This window comes from Pararge aegeria, chromosome 21 (assembly GCF_905163445.1).
Source record: "Pararge aegeria chromosome 21, ilParAegt1.1, whole genome shotgun sequence".
NCBI classification, from domain to species: Eukaryota; Metazoa; Arthropoda; class Insecta; order Lepidoptera; family Nymphalidae; genus Pararge; species Pararge aegeria.
Window position 1 is genome coordinate 7,878,354 of NC_053200.1, and position 16,960 is coordinate 7,895,313.

At 33.5% G+C, this 16,960-nt stretch overlaps 4 protein-coding genes across 4 annotated transcripts; 2 read left to right on the forward strand and 2 right to left on the reverse strand.

Annotated features, from left to right (window-relative positions):
- Window positions 1–537: 537 nt before the first annotated feature.
- On the forward strand, window positions 538–2,657 carry LOC120633077 (allergen Tha p 1-like). The gene is made up of 2 exons (XM_039903171.1): window positions 538–733; window positions 2,470–2,657. Exons 1-2 carry the CDS (start codon window positions 538–540, stop codon window positions 2,655–2,657), a joined length of 384 nt encoding a protein of 127 aa, XP_039759105.1.
- Window positions 2,658–3,794: 1,137 nt separating this feature from the next.
- LOC120633425 lies at window positions 3,795–11,892 on the forward strand. The gene is made up of 4 exons (XM_039903632.1): window positions 3,795–4,047; window positions 5,797–5,975; window positions 9,935–10,127; window positions 11,691–11,892. The coding sequence occupies exons 1-4, from the start codon at window positions 3,867–3,869 to the stop codon at window positions 11,876–11,878; spliced, it is 741 nt and encodes a 246-aa protein (XP_039759566.1). The 5' UTR covers window positions 3,795–3,866; the 3' UTR covers window positions 11,879–11,892.
- LOC120633066 (EF-hand domain-containing family member B) lies at window positions 5,967–7,683 on the reverse strand. The gene has a single exon (XM_039903158.1). The coding sequence runs from the start codon at window positions 7,645–7,647 to the stop codon at window positions 6,070–6,072; it is 1,578 nt and encodes a 525-aa protein (XP_039759092.1). The 5' UTR covers window positions 7,648–7,683; the 3' UTR covers window positions 5,967–6,069.
- Window positions 11,893–12,082: 190 nt separating the features above from the next.
- LOC120633426 (allergen Tha p 1-like) lies at window positions 12,083–12,472 on the reverse strand. Its single transcript, XM_039903633.1, has one exon. The coding sequence runs from the start codon at window positions 12,470–12,472 to the stop codon at window positions 12,083–12,085; it is 390 nt and encodes a 129-aa protein (XP_039759567.1).
- Between the last annotated feature and the right edge of the window lie 4,488 nt (window positions 12,473–16,960).

Here is a 16,960-nt window from a genome sequence, read left to right on the forward strand (position 1 = left end):
AGTATCTTTCAGCCTTAAGGCTGAAAGATACTGCTGCAAGCCGCTGAGCATTTCTGTCCTTTATCACCAGATCAGATATACACGAAATTCCAGCAACCTACTGTCTAATAGATGTCAGGTAATAAGAGAATTGACTCACCAGGCTGCTATAATGCGGGTTGGCGGCACTCACATGTAGCATTTTTCAGCAGTTATTTTTTTTAGTAATTATTTTTAAAACAAAACCGCCTAATGTAATTACGGTAAGTAATAACCATCACCTATAATCCGAACAACACTTCGCAGGAGGTGCAAGGAACTCTTCTTACAAAATGCCATCCTGTCCGTCAACCTGAGGCGTAGGCGGTGTTTAGCCTCATGGGCCTGTAATAGCTTAAAATTACCACGCCCTTCAGAATGGACCACATCAATGCTGCTAAGCGGCAGAATTAAACATGGCAGTAGTACCTACTTCCCCGAGGGCCCAACGAGGTCTGTTATAGAAAGCTCAACTACTACTATATATTTATTGAAGTGCGTTTCTTTTACCAGGACAACATGAAACAATGGCTGTTTAGCTTGTTTGCGCTGACGGTGGTGGCATCTTCCATGGCACAGCAGTACCAACAGTTCGTCAACCGATATGACAATTTCAACGCCGACTCCATCATACAGAACGAGAGGATCCTTCTCGCATATTACAAATGCGTCATGGAGAAGGGCCCTTGCACTAAGGACGGCAAGAATTTCAAACGTAAGTTGCATAACTTCCCTAACTTATTCCATCACTTCTGTAAATAGTGTAACACAAAAATCTCTAAAAGAAACGAAACTGAAACGTTTAAAAACAGTGCTTACCTTCTCCACAACTTTGGATAAAGAACAGTTAGTCTTATAAAGTTACTAGTTGCTGCCCGCATTTCATACAACTTCTGATAAGTAACTTTTCCCATACAAATTGTCATGCGTTGTTTTACACAATATATCACCCACACAATTACGTTTACACACTGATTCAATACAGATTGGAGACCTTATCACGTGTTAGTGACCCGGACCAATGGCTCAACATGTTCTCCAAGGCACAGGGGTGGAAAAAGCCCATTTCCAATTTACTAAATACAGGCTAATTTCTTGACATACCTGTTCAATGAACATTAAGCTTAATTTGCTGTACTCCGCGAAAAGCAGGAGAATCTTTGCGGTGTAATTTATAATTTCTTCAATCTTTATACTCCATACCAAACAGTTATTCGGCAATTTACTCTCTACGCACGCTTCGCTCCGACACCGGAGCATCCTTAGAAGTTGACATTACAATGAACAATTCTGAAGAATTGTTGTTAGACTTATCATTCATATATGATGGAATTTCGCAAAGTTACGCCTTCTTCTATCCAACGTTTAATTTCTTCACATAAAATTCCAACGCCTTACAATTTTCTTTCGAATTCGGATTTCGTGCGTCTTTGTCCAACAAACGAACTGCCAATGAGGCAGTTAATTTGAAAAGAATAAACTTCCTTGATCGCACTAGTACATCCGTAGACATACTTTGCTGTCTTGAATCTAAATGGGTGTAAATATTTAAAGGAATTACTAACAAGGTCGATTGGGACAGCATTCGGAACAAAGACATATTATTTACTAAACGGAAGTAAAAAATTTGGATCCCTTTTTATGCGTTTGATTCCATGTTTAGGCGTCCACGACCCAATGATTCTCAAGACATGAGAGATAAAAGAAAGTTATGTTTGTCAAATTAAGAATCACTTGTAGTACACACAGAGTGTTCTATCGTTCGGGTAGTTAACGTTCAACCAGATATCAGAAGCATTCTTATGAAAAGGGAAAAAAGTGCTTTGAATGTATTTATTCCACACCACTTTATAGCTGGATATTAAAAGGCTTGATTCGAAAATTCACTGAGTTTATCTCGATACCAAAATCAATAATTTTTCGGAAAACATCATGAACCGTAAAAGGTTTGAAAATGCCTCGGAATTTCTGCATTGCGTGTTTCTATCAGAAGAGCGTGAATGCCGATGTACAATCACATGAGGCTTAACACCTACTCCTCAGCACGGCTACCATGGGTAGGAGACAATTGTCTCCCCGGAGAACTCCCACAGCTTTACCAACACTCAGAGCATTGGTGGAAATAATATCCAAATAATATATGTGTAACAATAACTTCTCCTATTCTGATGTTCCCGTACTTTAGTTATCCCCTGACGGGGGATACTATTATATCCCCCGTCAGAGGATACAATTGGGTGATATAATTTTTGTCTCCTGCCTGCGCTAGCTATGCAGATTGATGGGCACAGTTCGGCACTTTGTAGGACGTGTGTTGTTTCCACGGACCATCACGTGGACCATCTGTTAGTTCGGCAGTTATTACTAAAAATATTGTACCTTTCTAGAACCCTTCATGTACAAATCCATGTTACACTATGGTTTTAAATATATAAAATTGTTATATTTCAGGAGTTTTACCTGAAACGTTACAAACTGCGTGCGGACGGTGTTCTACCAAACAAAAAGTCGTTGTACGGAAGATGCTTCTAGGCATAAGGGCGAAGAGCGAACCACGCTTCCTTGAGCTGCTAGAAAAGTATGACCCGACACAAGCTAATCGAGATGCTCTCTACTCATTTTTAGTTACGGGGAATTAGCTTAGTAAGTTTTAGTTTTAGTTAGTTTAACGTAAACAGTCGTGTCCACCTGCAATTGATTTGTCTACATAGTATAATTTATCGTTTCTCTTCGAGTTACTTTCGTACTAAATGACATATATGGTTGTCTGTTCCTAATGGACGGAACCTCGAAATATAGGTAATTAGGCTACCTCGATTTTATTAACCGATTAAAATAAAAGGCGGACGTTCTCAATAAGATTTTTGATTGTAAGTTTTTTTTGTATTTTACTTCGCCAAATATTAATAATGCTTCTTTTTATTTTTAGTATGTCACACCTAAGAGGTGGTACCAATTTCATTTTGTACTATATAAAAGCTAACCGTATACAGAGGATTCGCAGTAATTTTACATTTGACATAAAAATGTTGTAGAAAATATTTATTTCTTGCCTTTTAGTTTTTTTAGAAAGTACTTTTTGTTTGTCAAAAAAATCTTTTGTTTTAATGTGTTTCATACTTTTCTAGTATTTTGAGAAATCTAGCAATGCATCAAGGTTCATACAAACTACATCCACACAAAGGAAATTATGTAATCAGGAATTTTATCAAATCTCTTTGACGCATAACTAAACAAGTTAGTGGAAATAGCTATTAACTGAAAAAATATAGTGGAATAAAACCTACACCATGGTACTATAAAAGCGTGACTGTTAGGGTTTGTAAGGAGCTTTTATAGGCTCTGCTTTTTTTAAGCCATGTTTGTTTCATTGTGAGCTCGATTTTCGTTTTTTTGAAAACGTAGTAGTAGGTTCAATACCTAGAAACTGATTATTTATTTTTGATCAAATACAAAAAATAATGTTAAATTATGGTGTAAGAATGAGCATTAAAATTATGAATTAAATAAAACATTAAGGATCAAAATATGAAGTTTTAATTGCGTTCGTTTATATCCTTTTATTTTTATTGATCACAGGGAATATAATATAAAACGTGTAATTATTCATTAAAACGATCGAGGCGAGCTTCAGACTATACAAGCATAATATTATATTGGCGTAACAAGGACAGATCAGTTGGACTTAATAATTACTGCATGTTTGCATTCTGCTTACCATTCCAAGAAAGAACATGAATTTATCACACAATATATAAATGCAGGAACAGTGAGTTATTCTAATCATACTGCACGTAAACAAGATCTAAGCAGTACATTTAATTGGTTTGTTGATTTCAAATAAAAAAATGAAGTTTCTTATTTTTGCCGTGTGCATGGCCGCCTTAGCTTTGGCTGAAAATACGTACGATTCTTCGACCGATGATATCGATCTAAGCGAAGTGTTAGGTAATGAAAGGCTTGTAATGTCATACTCGAAATGTCTGTTAAATAAGGGACCCTGCACTCCAGAAGTCAAGAAACTCAAAGGTAAGCGTAAATATAGTGTTAAACTATACCTTTTGTTTGGTTTGCTTCTGATTGAATGATCTGATTGAATTAATGTACGATTATTAAATGCGCATGCGCTTTTAAAACAGTAACACGTTAGTAAAACGACACCATGGCGCATAGAAGTCATCGAAATTTATTATCTATTTAAAGCTTAATAAATATAACATAATCCTGTGTTATGCCCTACTTTTACATATACCTAGTATTGTATTTAGCCAATGCATGTCTAAATATTTCAAAACACACCCAGTCTTGAGTGTGATACTTCTTAGAAATCTCCCAGATTGCTTTAAATTCATCATCTTTAAATATTTCTCCCGCGTTTTCGAATACTTTTCTGACAACATTTTGGATATCACGATGACTTACTTCTAGCAACGTAAATATGCTATGCTGCGGCATAAGCATGCTTTTCAATCTGGCTCTTGACGATTAAATATATGTTGTCATTGCAACAACCAGCTGGAATGACAAGATATCCTTTTTAAAGTATCTTCCTGATAACAATCTAGCCATAGGTCTTTGATCAAAATCTAGGCTATATCTATAAGAGTCACCTTAAGTAGTCCTAAATTCTATACATTTTATATCTTGTATTTTAGGAATTTTACATAAATTAATGTTTTATATTCAATTTGTCATCCAACACACGCGTGCAATAAAGATAGGAGGATCTCAATAAGTGGAGGATTTAATCTAATTACATTGATCGTAAAAAAAACAACCGCTTTCAGATTTATCAAAATAAGGCTGGATTTATTTCACATTCAGGAAACTAATTCCAGGCATTAGTTTTCCAAGCGTGTAACCTTCAGGTACATATTTAATGTTGTAATTTGGTGTTCGCGCAACTCCCAGTTGTCTACTGTCGCATATTGATGTTTAGCTAGTTTTTCGTGAACTAGTACTTTCATGTAAACAATACTGCTGTAACTATACTAAAGAGTTAAGTCTAAGGAAGAAAGAAGAAAATAATAACTTGAAATATTTAAAACTACAATGGCAAAAGTAATATCTGCAAGAGAATATGAACACTTCCCTTTGATGATATTACTTTTGCCATTGATTTAATATGTTATCTGACTCATGCAGAATAAATAACATACATAGTTGATGGTGATGAATCTGAACATGAATCAGAGTTGATGAAAAGGGAGGGTGTCAGATATACACACTGACTGTATTATGCATTGCTGCTAGCAATTACTTCTATTATTTAAGAAGTATTAGTGAAGTTTTTCTAGAATACATTTATGCCCCGTGGCATGCATGTTCTCTTTCCGAGCTACCGTATTTATTTAATTAGTTAATTTAAATCAGTAGTACGTTGATAAAATTGAACATCGAATCATCGATGTTTACATTTGTACTGAATAAAAAATTACTGATAAGGTATATATAAGGAAATAACAGCGTATCACGCTATACAAAATGATATAAGTTTATTATGTTAATTAATAAGCACATATCAGCATCGGACTAAGCATTGGATGTTTTAAAAATTGTATGTCAATATATTGTTGTCAAATTTTATTCAATAATTAGCTTTTAACATTGATTTTGATTTTTTTATTTACAATAATTTGCTGTAAAAAATTTACACAAAAAAAATTAATAATATTCTGAGGAGCAATGATATTTTTTACATTGCTCCTCAGAATATTATTAATTACTTACAATGATATTTTTTAAAATTACATATTATTTATCTTTTTTCTTTTTCAGATAAACTTCCCGAAATTTTGGAAACAAAATGCGCAAAGTGTACCGATAAACAAAAACAGATGGGAAAACAATTAATTCAAGAAATTAAATCCAAGCATCCAGACATTTGGTCCGATTTAGCTGCTCACTACGATCCCCAAGGAAAGTACCGGCAGTCATTGGAAGAATTTCTTAAATCCTAATTAAGGAATGTTTAATCAATTAAAGGAATATTGATTTATGGTCAAAATAAAAATAATGTGGTCTAATTTTGGGAATTTATTACAGTAGTTTTTATTTTACCATTTCCTTATTATTCTGAGAGTAAATTTGTAAGGCATTTTTGAATGTTTCGTAACAGACCCACCCTTGTGAATGGTAACTTTGGGCTTCTTTCCACACAGCGTTAAACTTTTCATCATTTAATGATTCACCAGTAGCTTCAAAAACCCGTTTCACCACATGTGGTTCACGCTTAGCATACATGTCTCTATGGTTTACATGAAGTAACGTAAATACACTCGGAGATAAACAAGCCTTCATATCGGATTCGTGTGAAAAATACGCTCTATCAGCTTTACAACACCTTTCTGGTGTTATGGGATAATCTAAATCGAAATACCTACCGGATGGTAAACCTGCCATTTTCCTTTTATCAACTTCTTGTGCTGGTTTGACCATATCGGTGTAGGTTGTGCTAAAGTCAAGGCATTCTAATGGAAAATCTGGTATTTTAGGAATTTCTGGGGATGGTTCTCTGTAATTAATTACATGAACAAATGTCTTATATTCAATTCGTGAACCGTCGAAAGCTTGCCACATATCTATCAACGGTTCGATTAACGAAGAATCAAACCGTATCAACCTTGACGAACATTGTTTATACACAACTTCTTTTGGAAGCCAACCAGACTTTTCAGTGTCATCATATTTAAGATGTAAATAAAAATCTCTGAAAAACGTTGGTAAAAAGCGTTTTGACAAATTTTTCCGTAAACAATTGAGATGAGCTAGACATTTTCTTAAAAAGTCTCGACTAGGATTGATGTCATAATACGTGAGACATTCTGCCAAATTGTCAGGGGGTTTTAATTTTCCAAAAGTATGTCCTTCAGATAAATTACTGATGTTATCATTTGGTGCTAAGACTGTACCAATTCTACTTTGTTTGACCCCCTGGAACTTTGATAGAACTGTATTTAACATTGTTCTTTTACTTGTTCCAAGTAAAGTTCTATCATCAGTTAAGCAACATTTAGCGTAAACACCACGTTTATCAACTAATGTTCGATGGCCAAATGTCAATTCTGGAGTATACGGAGGATTACAATAGCCACGCTCTGCTTGAAATCCAGGTTTCTTTATTTGAGGTGTTTTATCTACCAGAGACTCCTTAGGCATCACTATATCGTATAGTCTTCCATGAAAATCGGTTTTCTTTCCAAAAGTTGTTTCCGAAGTATGAAAGCCCTCGGGTAGCATTGGTACAATATCACCTATGCGACCAAGTGGTTTCTTCCAATATGAAGAATACGACGTGTCTTTGAAGTCTTCAATAAGTGTTTGAAATTTAGTTTTGACTGGTGGGTGAATAATCTCTGGAACTTGTCCAAATAGCCCATCGTAGCGCTTGTCCGGGTGTATTGGATGACGCAGTGGCGGAAAAGGTTTTGATTTCTTGGGAGGTATTATTGCATCACTAATAAGCGCATCTACTTCATCGTTTAATAAATAGTGCTGTAAGGAATCCGAAACACGATGGTCAGGCTGAGCTGTAGGTAATCCAGCTGCACACACATTAGGATCTCTCTCAACAAACATAGCAAGATTTCCCTTTCCACCAGAAGTGGATCTTTGACAATCTGCAGGCATGATGAAATAATTACTTGAAATATAAAAAGTTATACAATAATTAAATATTAATTACAACTTTATGTAAACTAAGAAGAAAAAATATTTGTACAAATTATTATCAATAAATTATTGATAATAATTTGACTACAAAACTCAGCTACAAAATAATTTCATTTGTCATTTTTGATAGTTCATTACAAATGTCAATAATTCAATAAAAGACCACTAAAAAAGGCCATGTTTATAATTGTATAAGAATAATTGTTAGAGCCAGTAGTAACATTTTAAATAATTGGTGGTAGCATAGTCCTCTTTAGCATAGTGTAACTTGTACGGGAGCTATGGTGATATGCTCGACCGTAACAATAGGAAGATTTTGCTCCGAGCGGTTGATCGTGCTCGGGGACCGAGGTCTGAACTTTTATCTTTGGAAGTAGTAAATTTTTGTGAACACTTCGCTAGCGCGATGCAGGATTTTCGTGGCGCCATCTAGTTCGGTAATGTGGAGACCGCTACAAACTTTATTCCAGAAACGAATTTCACTTCATAAAAATATGAAAAATCTTGTAAATATAAGAATATATTTATTACCAATCTTATGAATTACATTTCAAATTATTTCTACTTAGTATTTCCAAAGTAAAAACGGTTTTGGTAAAAATTTAGGTTAATTGAGGTTGCTCTCCAGTATAGGCCTCCCCAAGCGTTCTTCACAAAGATCTATCCATTACTTTGCTCTTCCAAATTGTTCCTGCCACTTTTGTAATATCATCTTTCCACCTACGATACTGTCTACCCTTACTTCTCTCTCTACACCATTCCATTGTTTCTTTTGCCCATTTTTCTGTCTTACTTAGGGCATTAATCAGAACAAAGAAATCATAGCACGTAGCGTTACTTGAGTAAATATGTGAATAATTGTTTTCTGATGTCTTACGATGCTAGTGACGAATTAACTTAAACACAAATTTTGTATAAGTTTAATATTGCGAAGAATCAAGCATATGAGGAAAGGTTCTATTATCTGTAATTAAAAACGATCCTATTTTCTAAATGTCAGAGTTAGTAATTGCGAGGCGTTTACGATTTTATTTTCGATCTGATTGTCTGAAGTGTGGTCTGCATACTTCTTGACAGACAAAATAGACGCCCTATTCTTCCCTCCTGAGCCTCCCTCTACTTGTAGTTGATTAGATAGCTCGGGAACGACTGGATGATGAGAACAGAACACGCCCGACGCTAGAACGGAATAAAGATAACAAATCAAGATAACAAATGTAGTTTCATTTGTTTCTTGATTTTTGAACATTTTTATGAAAATTGAATAAGGGTGTGAGATCCCCATAGCCTGGTAGTCCTGCAATTCTTAAAACTTTAATTTAATAAACGAAAATTTTAAGAGTTTAGTGCATACATTAATTCATCCGAAAACATTATCTCTGTATGGGGCGGGTATAAGCACTTTGCACTAATAACATCCATGATGGTGTAACTTGTATGTATTTACATAAAACAAATAAACAATATAGGTTTCCTCAGTAGTTTGTATGATTTGCCGAGTAATAAGTACAAGGTATACATTTTAAGATTCATGTACCAAAGAATATAATTGCTGGTTGTACTTACTGTATACTCATGTAATAATAGTCCCCGAGTACTTTATAAATACTTGAGGGATTCTAATGGATGCTTTAGTTAGTGTCTATCCAACATAAGTCAACATCAAATCAGGTAAATATTGTTTTGGAAATTTTAAAGCCTGGCTAGTTTGAGAATAATTTGAAGAGAAATCTAAATAAATTAAAGCAAATAATTATTTTAAATGTGATTCTCTAAACGCCAACAATAAAACATATTATGTAGGCGCTGAAGTACACAAACCTTTAAATACTACTGCAGTTTAAAGATAGACCTATATTCCTCTTATTTACTGATAAACAGAATTGATGAAATTAAAATTCAACAACAAACTGAATTTGAACTTGAAAATATTTATTTAAAAAACCAATTTCCATTGTATATATATATATGTTCCAAGGCCAATCGTAATCTTAGACAGTGGATTTGAATAGAGGTCGCTTTTCACACGGTCAATGATTAAATTGAATATACTTATCGTTTTGCATTAGTGCTTTAAGGCAAAAAAGTTTTTTTTAATGATTTTCTCTTTTCTCAATTAATTTATCAAGAATATCATTATAAGAACCAAATTTAAGGCCAGGACAGGTCACTAGAATCATTTTTAATTATCAGTCTGAAGAATATTATCAAGATTGTTATACTTAATATCATGTTTATTTTTTAGATTATTATTATTATGCTTCTACATAGTTCTATCTTCACCCTGACAATATCATTTGTGGTAGCGGAGTTCTATAGTTCGCGATACGATGACTTTGACATCCAACCACTTCTTGAAAACGACAGGATTCTTTTGGGATACACTAAATGTTTTCTCGAACAAGGACCTTGCACAGCGGAAGGCAAAGATTTCAAAAGTAAGTATCTACTCAATTGATTTTGTTACAACGGACATAAATTGAATACTAATACAACACCAAATAAATAATTTACACTAATTTCTCTTTATGTTCTACTAGCAGACCCTCGTGACTTCGTCCGCGAATGATTCAACTTCAAAAAATAGTCGTACGTACGTAAATACTACTATGTGGTCGGACTGTTTTATAGAACTTATAAAACAGTCCGTAAAGAAACAATTCCGACAAGTCCGATATACTTACTACATATTTCCGTCGTTTGGCGTAACGTTTATCGTTCACGCATCTGAATCTCTCAAAAAGGATATTTTTTGCAGTTTTTTCATCATTTCTCATTAATGTGATGTTATATAGCCTAAATTCATACTACCAATCCAAAAAAAAAATTTAGTTCGAAACAGCATTTTCTGGGATTAGCGCGTTCAACTAAAACTCAAAAGCTTTATAATATTACAACCATTCGTATCCAAAAAAAACCACGTCCATCTAAAACTCCGTTGCGTGAGTTTTGAAAAACAAATACGGAAGAAAAAGCGATTCTATAGGATCCATACATCCATCCTCACAAACTTTCGTATTTATAATATAGTAGGACGCATACATTAGATTGTTGTGCCAAATGCCTTGCGACTTGGTGTTATCTGTGAAGAGTTATGTCCTTTATCTCACACGATATTTATCATATCTTCATTTAAATAAGACAATACATGCTTGTTAGTATACACTTTCAAATAAAAAAAGATTGACTAAAATCGGTTCAAATTTAACGGAGGTATGCAGTAAAATTGATAAAAAAAAAAACTTATTTCCCTAGGGAACTTACTGTTTATCGGGATAAAAAGTATCCTTTATGTGGAACCGAAATATCAGCTACAACTGTACCATATTTTATTTAAATCCATTCAGTAGTTTTCGCGTGATGCCTTGACAAACAGACAGACAGGCAGACAAAAAATTATCTGAAAATCTGTTTTGGCCTCCGTATCGATTATAAAGCATCCCCCCGGTAAAATTTTTTAGTAAGTAATACAGATAATAAGTATAGTATAGAGCAAACAAATTTATGTTAGGTTTCCAATTTCCCTAGATTTTAAGGTATTCCTAACTCAACACTAATATAACGATAATTTCATATTTTGGTGCTAAATATCGGGACTGACGGCTGATAAAAATGCTTTGAAACTATTATCAGGAGGTCCTTTAATTTAATGAAGCTATGAAATGGAGTCATCTCGTCTAAAGATCGATCATCAGATATTCCTGTTATCAGTCTATAGTCTCAAGCAGGTTCTACGGCAGTAAACTCACAATACTAATATGTATGCTTTGTTCTTAGTCAGCAAAGTCGATCTATCAGCCTCTAGTCTTGCCATAATGAAATGCTATGTTTTTTATGTATTTTTACCATCTTTAACTTGCCTCATATACAAAAAGGAAAAAAGAAAATGTTTTCGTTACTTATCTACCAAGTTTAATGGTTTAAAGTTGTTATTTAAGAACTGCTCTCAACAATACTATATTATTAAATTAAAATTAATACATTGTATTGTTTAATTCCAGAAGCAATACCTGAAGCTGTTGAAACTACATGTGAAAAATGCACACCAAAACAGAAACAATTGATCCGAAAAGTAATCAGAGCTGTGATGAACAATCACCCCAAATCTTGGGAGCAACTCGTCGAGAAATATGATAAAGATAACAAATATAGAAAATCGTTTAATTTATTCATAGAAGAAAACGATTAAACTTTATAGATGTGCTTGTATATTACTTCCTTTCCCCAAAGATAAATAGTATCAGGAGGTGTTTGCAATAAAATAACCGTTAAACATGACGAATTTATTAATCATAATAACAATGAAAGTATTTAGGATTTGCTTTGGTACCGATGCATTCTACGAACACAACCAATCCATTCCTTCGATCGACTGACGGTCTCGAGGAAACAATTAAGGCTTTCCTTTAACAGCATCGATCCTGTTCTTGTATTTTTGCTGGTAAAGGTTCTTGGGGTCGTACTTGGCCGAGAGTTCCTTCCATAGGTCAGGACGTTTGTTGACCAAATGTCTGATAACTTTATCAGCAGAACTTTTTTGTTTTGGGGTACACTTCGAGCAATCATGTTCTAAAGCATCGGGTAGCGTTTCCTTAAGGGCTTTGGCGTCAGAAGTGCAGCGACCTTTATCCACTAGGCAATCTGCATAACCCCTTAAAAGACGCTGTGATTCCAAAATTTCGTCAACGTTGATGTTATCCCATTTGTCAGTGTAAGTATTAGCTGGTTTTGTCCATGCTACTGCTACAATACTGAGCAATGTCAATGCAAATAGGGAGTTCATGTTTTATCTGGAACAAATATTAAGGAAGTATAATTAACTATGTATGCATTAAGCCTAAATATAGTTTTAAAAAAAAATCAAATAACATGTAATTAAACAAAATTATACGTCCGTTCGAGTTGAATCTGGTTATTTAATTATTCTTGCAGAAACACTAAAATATATGAGGATAAAATGTAACGTATCTATTAGATGTAACAAACATCCTACTTTCAGTTTTTTACATATATAATGTAGGACCAGTATAAGAAAGTTGAACTAGCTGCTTTCTAAGGTTTTGTACGTCTGAAGTTTGGGCCTATCTGTTAACTTTTGATCTAGCTGTTTGTTTTTTGACGTGACAACGTCTTATAAATTGGTTTGCCGGGTGACACTTCAAGAAACTGCGTTACGCTCCGCTCACGTTATGCGCTCACAATGAGAGCGAGTGAGAGGCACGCGCCCGCCTAAGAGCGAAAGAGACAGACATAAAAAGTGAAAGGCACGCGTCCCTTTGTAGTAAACGCTGTTTCATTGTACGCAAATGTATTGCAAGTTATTGTATGTATATTTGTATATAAATACGTATGTATGTGTAAAGGTAAAAATAAAATTTAGTTAATATGAAATTCAGTGCGAGATTCTTTGTATAAATTAATGTTTTAAATATAATTCTTTGTATAAATAAATGTTTTAAATTGTTACTATTATTTCATCCTTCTTCCTACTATACGAATGAATATTCACATTAAAATTATTTTACCACTCAAAGTCGTTGTCACGTAAAACTTTCGCCCGTATACCGACTTTACAGGCAACCAATTTTTTATCACATAATCTTGTTTACAAACAGTTAAAATTATATTCCAAGAGGATTGTGCATTTGTCTTTTATTTTATTAACATCATCTATTAAACTTCTACAATAGTATTAACTCTTAAATAACATTAAACTGGAAGTAGAATGCTAATAGATTCACAAATAATTATCTAGTTTTATTGATAACCTATACCACCTTGTTATTATCTATTTTCCCATAGTTGTAATGTAAACCTAGTTTAAGGCACCACGTAAACGCAGCCAGTTTATATAATATCCTATCCCTACTAATGGATAGTGTCCATACATAAGAGTTAACTAATGGTTTACTTATATAAAACCTGTATTGAACATATTATTTAAACATTTAAGTGGCGTTTGTCTTTAAAATTATACAGACGAAAACTTTTCAATCGACGGCGGATATTTGTTGAATGGAGCCAAAGATGATAATGGAATGAAAAATTCTCCACCGTCGCGAAAATGCTCGCTTTGGTGTCACGTTATTTAAAGGGGTTTATTTATGAGGATAGCAGATTTTTTTTTTTTATAAATGAGAATTCTACAAATAAATAAAGTTCTTTCTAACTGTAGCAATACCTCATTGTTAACAGTCTTGTGTCACAAGGCGGTAAGAGAAGGGTCGACCAATCAATGGTGTTTGTTATCAAGTGACCAAAGCACAGAAAGAAGAAATTATAATTTATAGAAAATGTTTACTTTATTTTATAGTCGCACTATAAATAGTTATTATTATATTCCACTTCTTCAGCACGTAAATGTAATGTTGAATATGTTATATATGTTTTTATTGTGTAACAATATACATTCCTGTTGATAAAACAGGTATGTATATTGTTAATATCTACTTTGCGCACTGCTAATTTAATTTTTTATGAAAATTAAGCTTAATTTGCTATACTCCGGGAACAGCAGCAGAATCTGTATGGTGTAATTTATAATTACTTCAATCAGTATACTCCACACCAAACAGATCCTCGGCAATGTACCCTCTACGCACGTTTCGCTCCGAAACCGACTTTACAATAAAGTCAAAGTCAAAGACAAAGTCAAAAATATCTTTATTCAAGTAGGCCCCCCACAGGTGGCACTTTTGATGCGTACATAAAAATTACACGGTAGTGAGATGATGGCGATAACCACATTCGTAAACTTAAAACTAAAGCTACGAGGGTTCCAAACGCGTCCCGGTCTAAGAAGAAGCCCACAACAAACTTAGCCGGGTATTTATTTACAATATTCATTGTATCTCCTGAGGATAGCTCCGGTTGAATGATTAATAACAAAATTACATTTTGTTGCTATTTTGTTGCCCTTGCCGATTGCAAACATTGACTACGCTTGTAAAGAACCTTAATACCTACATCGCAGAAGCTTGTACTCATATTTTAATTGCAATGATTGTCTATTGTCTTATTGTTTGAGTTATAATGGTGTTATTGTCACTTTGACGACGAAGTGCTGCATCTAGACGATTGCCACATAGTCACTGAATACTACGATAAAATATTCAAAGTAGGTACCTACCTACTACTGCAGTGTGTACAAGTAACTACTAGTTACTTTATAGTAAAATATGCGTTCTTGTAACTACAAGCTTCTCTAAAATTCTATGTATTGTAGATCATTTATACGAACAGCTTGTTTGCTACTATAAGTAACAAGAATAAGCAACTTGTTCTCGTAACTTATAAATATGCACTCTATAATCGCATAATATTATCTAAACTCGCGCAGTTATTGATCTTTATGTCTCAATGTTTTCAACAATATAATCCTTTGCAAAAAAAAAGTTTAAGTTTTAGTTTAATAATAAATCGATGGAAACGTATTTATAGCGTATGTACTAGGACTTTGGTGCTAATTCTACTGTTTGTTCTTTAAAGTAATTTGACAAATCTAAAAATATTGTCAACCAACTTTTATTTTGTGATAATTGCTTTGAAAAGCATGGCACCCTTTTTAGACTTATATTAGTTTAATAAAGATATTTTTGTACAATTCGCATATTAGAGATTTAGGACTCAAACCTGCTTTTATATAGTGGTATCCTGGCTGAGTTTGCTGTGGTTTCCTTCTTAGACGAGGGTACGTTTGCAGCGCTCTTAGTTAACTCAGAATGTACACAAATATGTATGAACGCTTCAAAGGTGTCTGTTAAAAGACCATGAATAAAGTATTATTGAATTTGAATTCGTTATAGATTTTGATTCGGTATGTTTAACCTAATTCAATAATTCTTCAGTGATTGAGCAGTTGTAAAATGTTTTGTTCCTCATTAGTATTAGCGGAACAAAAAATATTTATGAATCCTGTGAAACCTTTAGATGTTAATTATTTTGTATATATGAGTGAGTCTAATACCACATAAAGTTTTTTTTTATAAAACTACTATCTTATACTTCACTTTAGTCTAGAACTTTGGAAACATAGCTTTTAGACTCTTTAATGCACATGAATTCGTAATAAAAAGGCAGTCTTATTTTCTATTTTCTCTTTCAGATAAGTGGTTTCGAAACGATTTAACGGTTCTGTTCGACGTTAAACTCAAGAAGGAAAATTTTCACAACTTAATTATTTCAAAACAGCGACGATGGTTCTTAAAAAAAATATATATATATTATACAGGTTTGGTTATTATCGAAAAAAATAATTAATCTCAATTTTTTTTAAAATATTGAAATGATTTAATTGATTCAGAGTTGTAATGCTGCTACCATCTTGGGTACTATGAGTCGCGTCGTTGCGGTTGTATTTTAAAAAATGTATTTAATTTATCTTTATTTTGGTAGGCTATTGTTGTTTATAAATATTTTGATTGCATTATATTATTAAGGTACGAGTTAAATAATATCATTATATATTAAAACCATTAAATCAATTAAAGTATTTTGTGTATCATAAGACGTACTATCTCTTCCAGCGGTTGGAGCACACTCTTGATTTAAATTTTTGATCTAAGGATGTGAATCCAAAAGGAGAAAACTTATTCTTAAGCTTCAGTTACGACCTTCTAATGCGAATATTAATAGTTGTATTAAAACAAATTATAATAATAAATTATTAAAAACCTACCTTAATGGATCCTGTTTTGTAGTAAACACTGATCGAATGTTACCTGGCTGTGAGGACCTGACGGCTAGGTAAGTATATTTATAGTGAGAATCAGCGTTGCGCTATTGACGTTGCAACAATCGAAGGGCTCTGTGAATCATTGATTAACAATAATAAAATAATAGCCAATTAGACAATAATTTCCCGCGGAAGAAAATATGATTTTACAAAATATGCATATTTAAACCTAGTTATCACTAATGGTTGCCGGCGACTTTGTCTGCGTAGAATGTCCCGTTTTTTTCGCCTGTCCTGCCACCGTACGTGCCACTACAACGGTCCCGTACCATATTATATAATTTATAACTTTCGAACTATAATGGGTTATGACAATATTTATAATAGTGAAAACCTTTAGTTCCGTAACTGATCCTGAGATCAATACTTTTAGGAGTACTTTTTTAGAAAAAAAATTGTATGTTCAATGTTTTTTTCTAAAAAAGTACTCAGTAACTCTCATAATATAAGCTGTGCTTACATTTAAGGTCAAATGCTATCACGAATTACTATAGCAAAAGAAAAATGGTTAGCAGTCCTAGTATGTAAGACAATAAT

Bases quoted from the DNA above. Each gene is read 5' to 3' on its own strand.
- LOC120633077 (XM_039903171.1), top strand. From the start codon at position 538: ATGAAACAATGGCTGTTTAGCTTGTTTGCGCTGACGGTGGTGGCATCT. The intron at 734-2,469 runs GTAAGTTGCATA...GTTATATTTCAG, and splicing joins GGACGGCAAGAATTTCAAAC to GAGTTTTACCTGAAACGTTA.
- LOC120633425 (XM_039903632.1), top strand. From the start codon at position 3,867: ATGAAGTTTCTTATTTTTGCCGTGTGCATGGCCGCCTTAGCTTTGGCT. The intron at 5,976-9,934 runs TAATTAAGGAAT...TTTATTTTTTAG, and splicing joins TGGAAGAATTTCTTAAATCC to ATTATTATTATTATGCTTCT. The intron at 10,128-11,690 runs GTAAGTATCTAC...GTTTAATTCCAG, and splicing joins GGAAGGCAAAGATTTCAAAA to AAGCAATACCTGAAGCTGTT.
- LOC120633066 (XM_039903158.1), bottom strand. From the start codon at position 7,647: ATGCCTGCAGATTGTCAAAGATCCACTTCTGGTGGAAAGGGAAATCTT.
- LOC120633426 (XM_039903633.1), bottom strand. From the start codon at position 12,472: ATGAACTCCCTATTTGCATTGACATTGCTCAGTATTGTAGCAGTAGCA.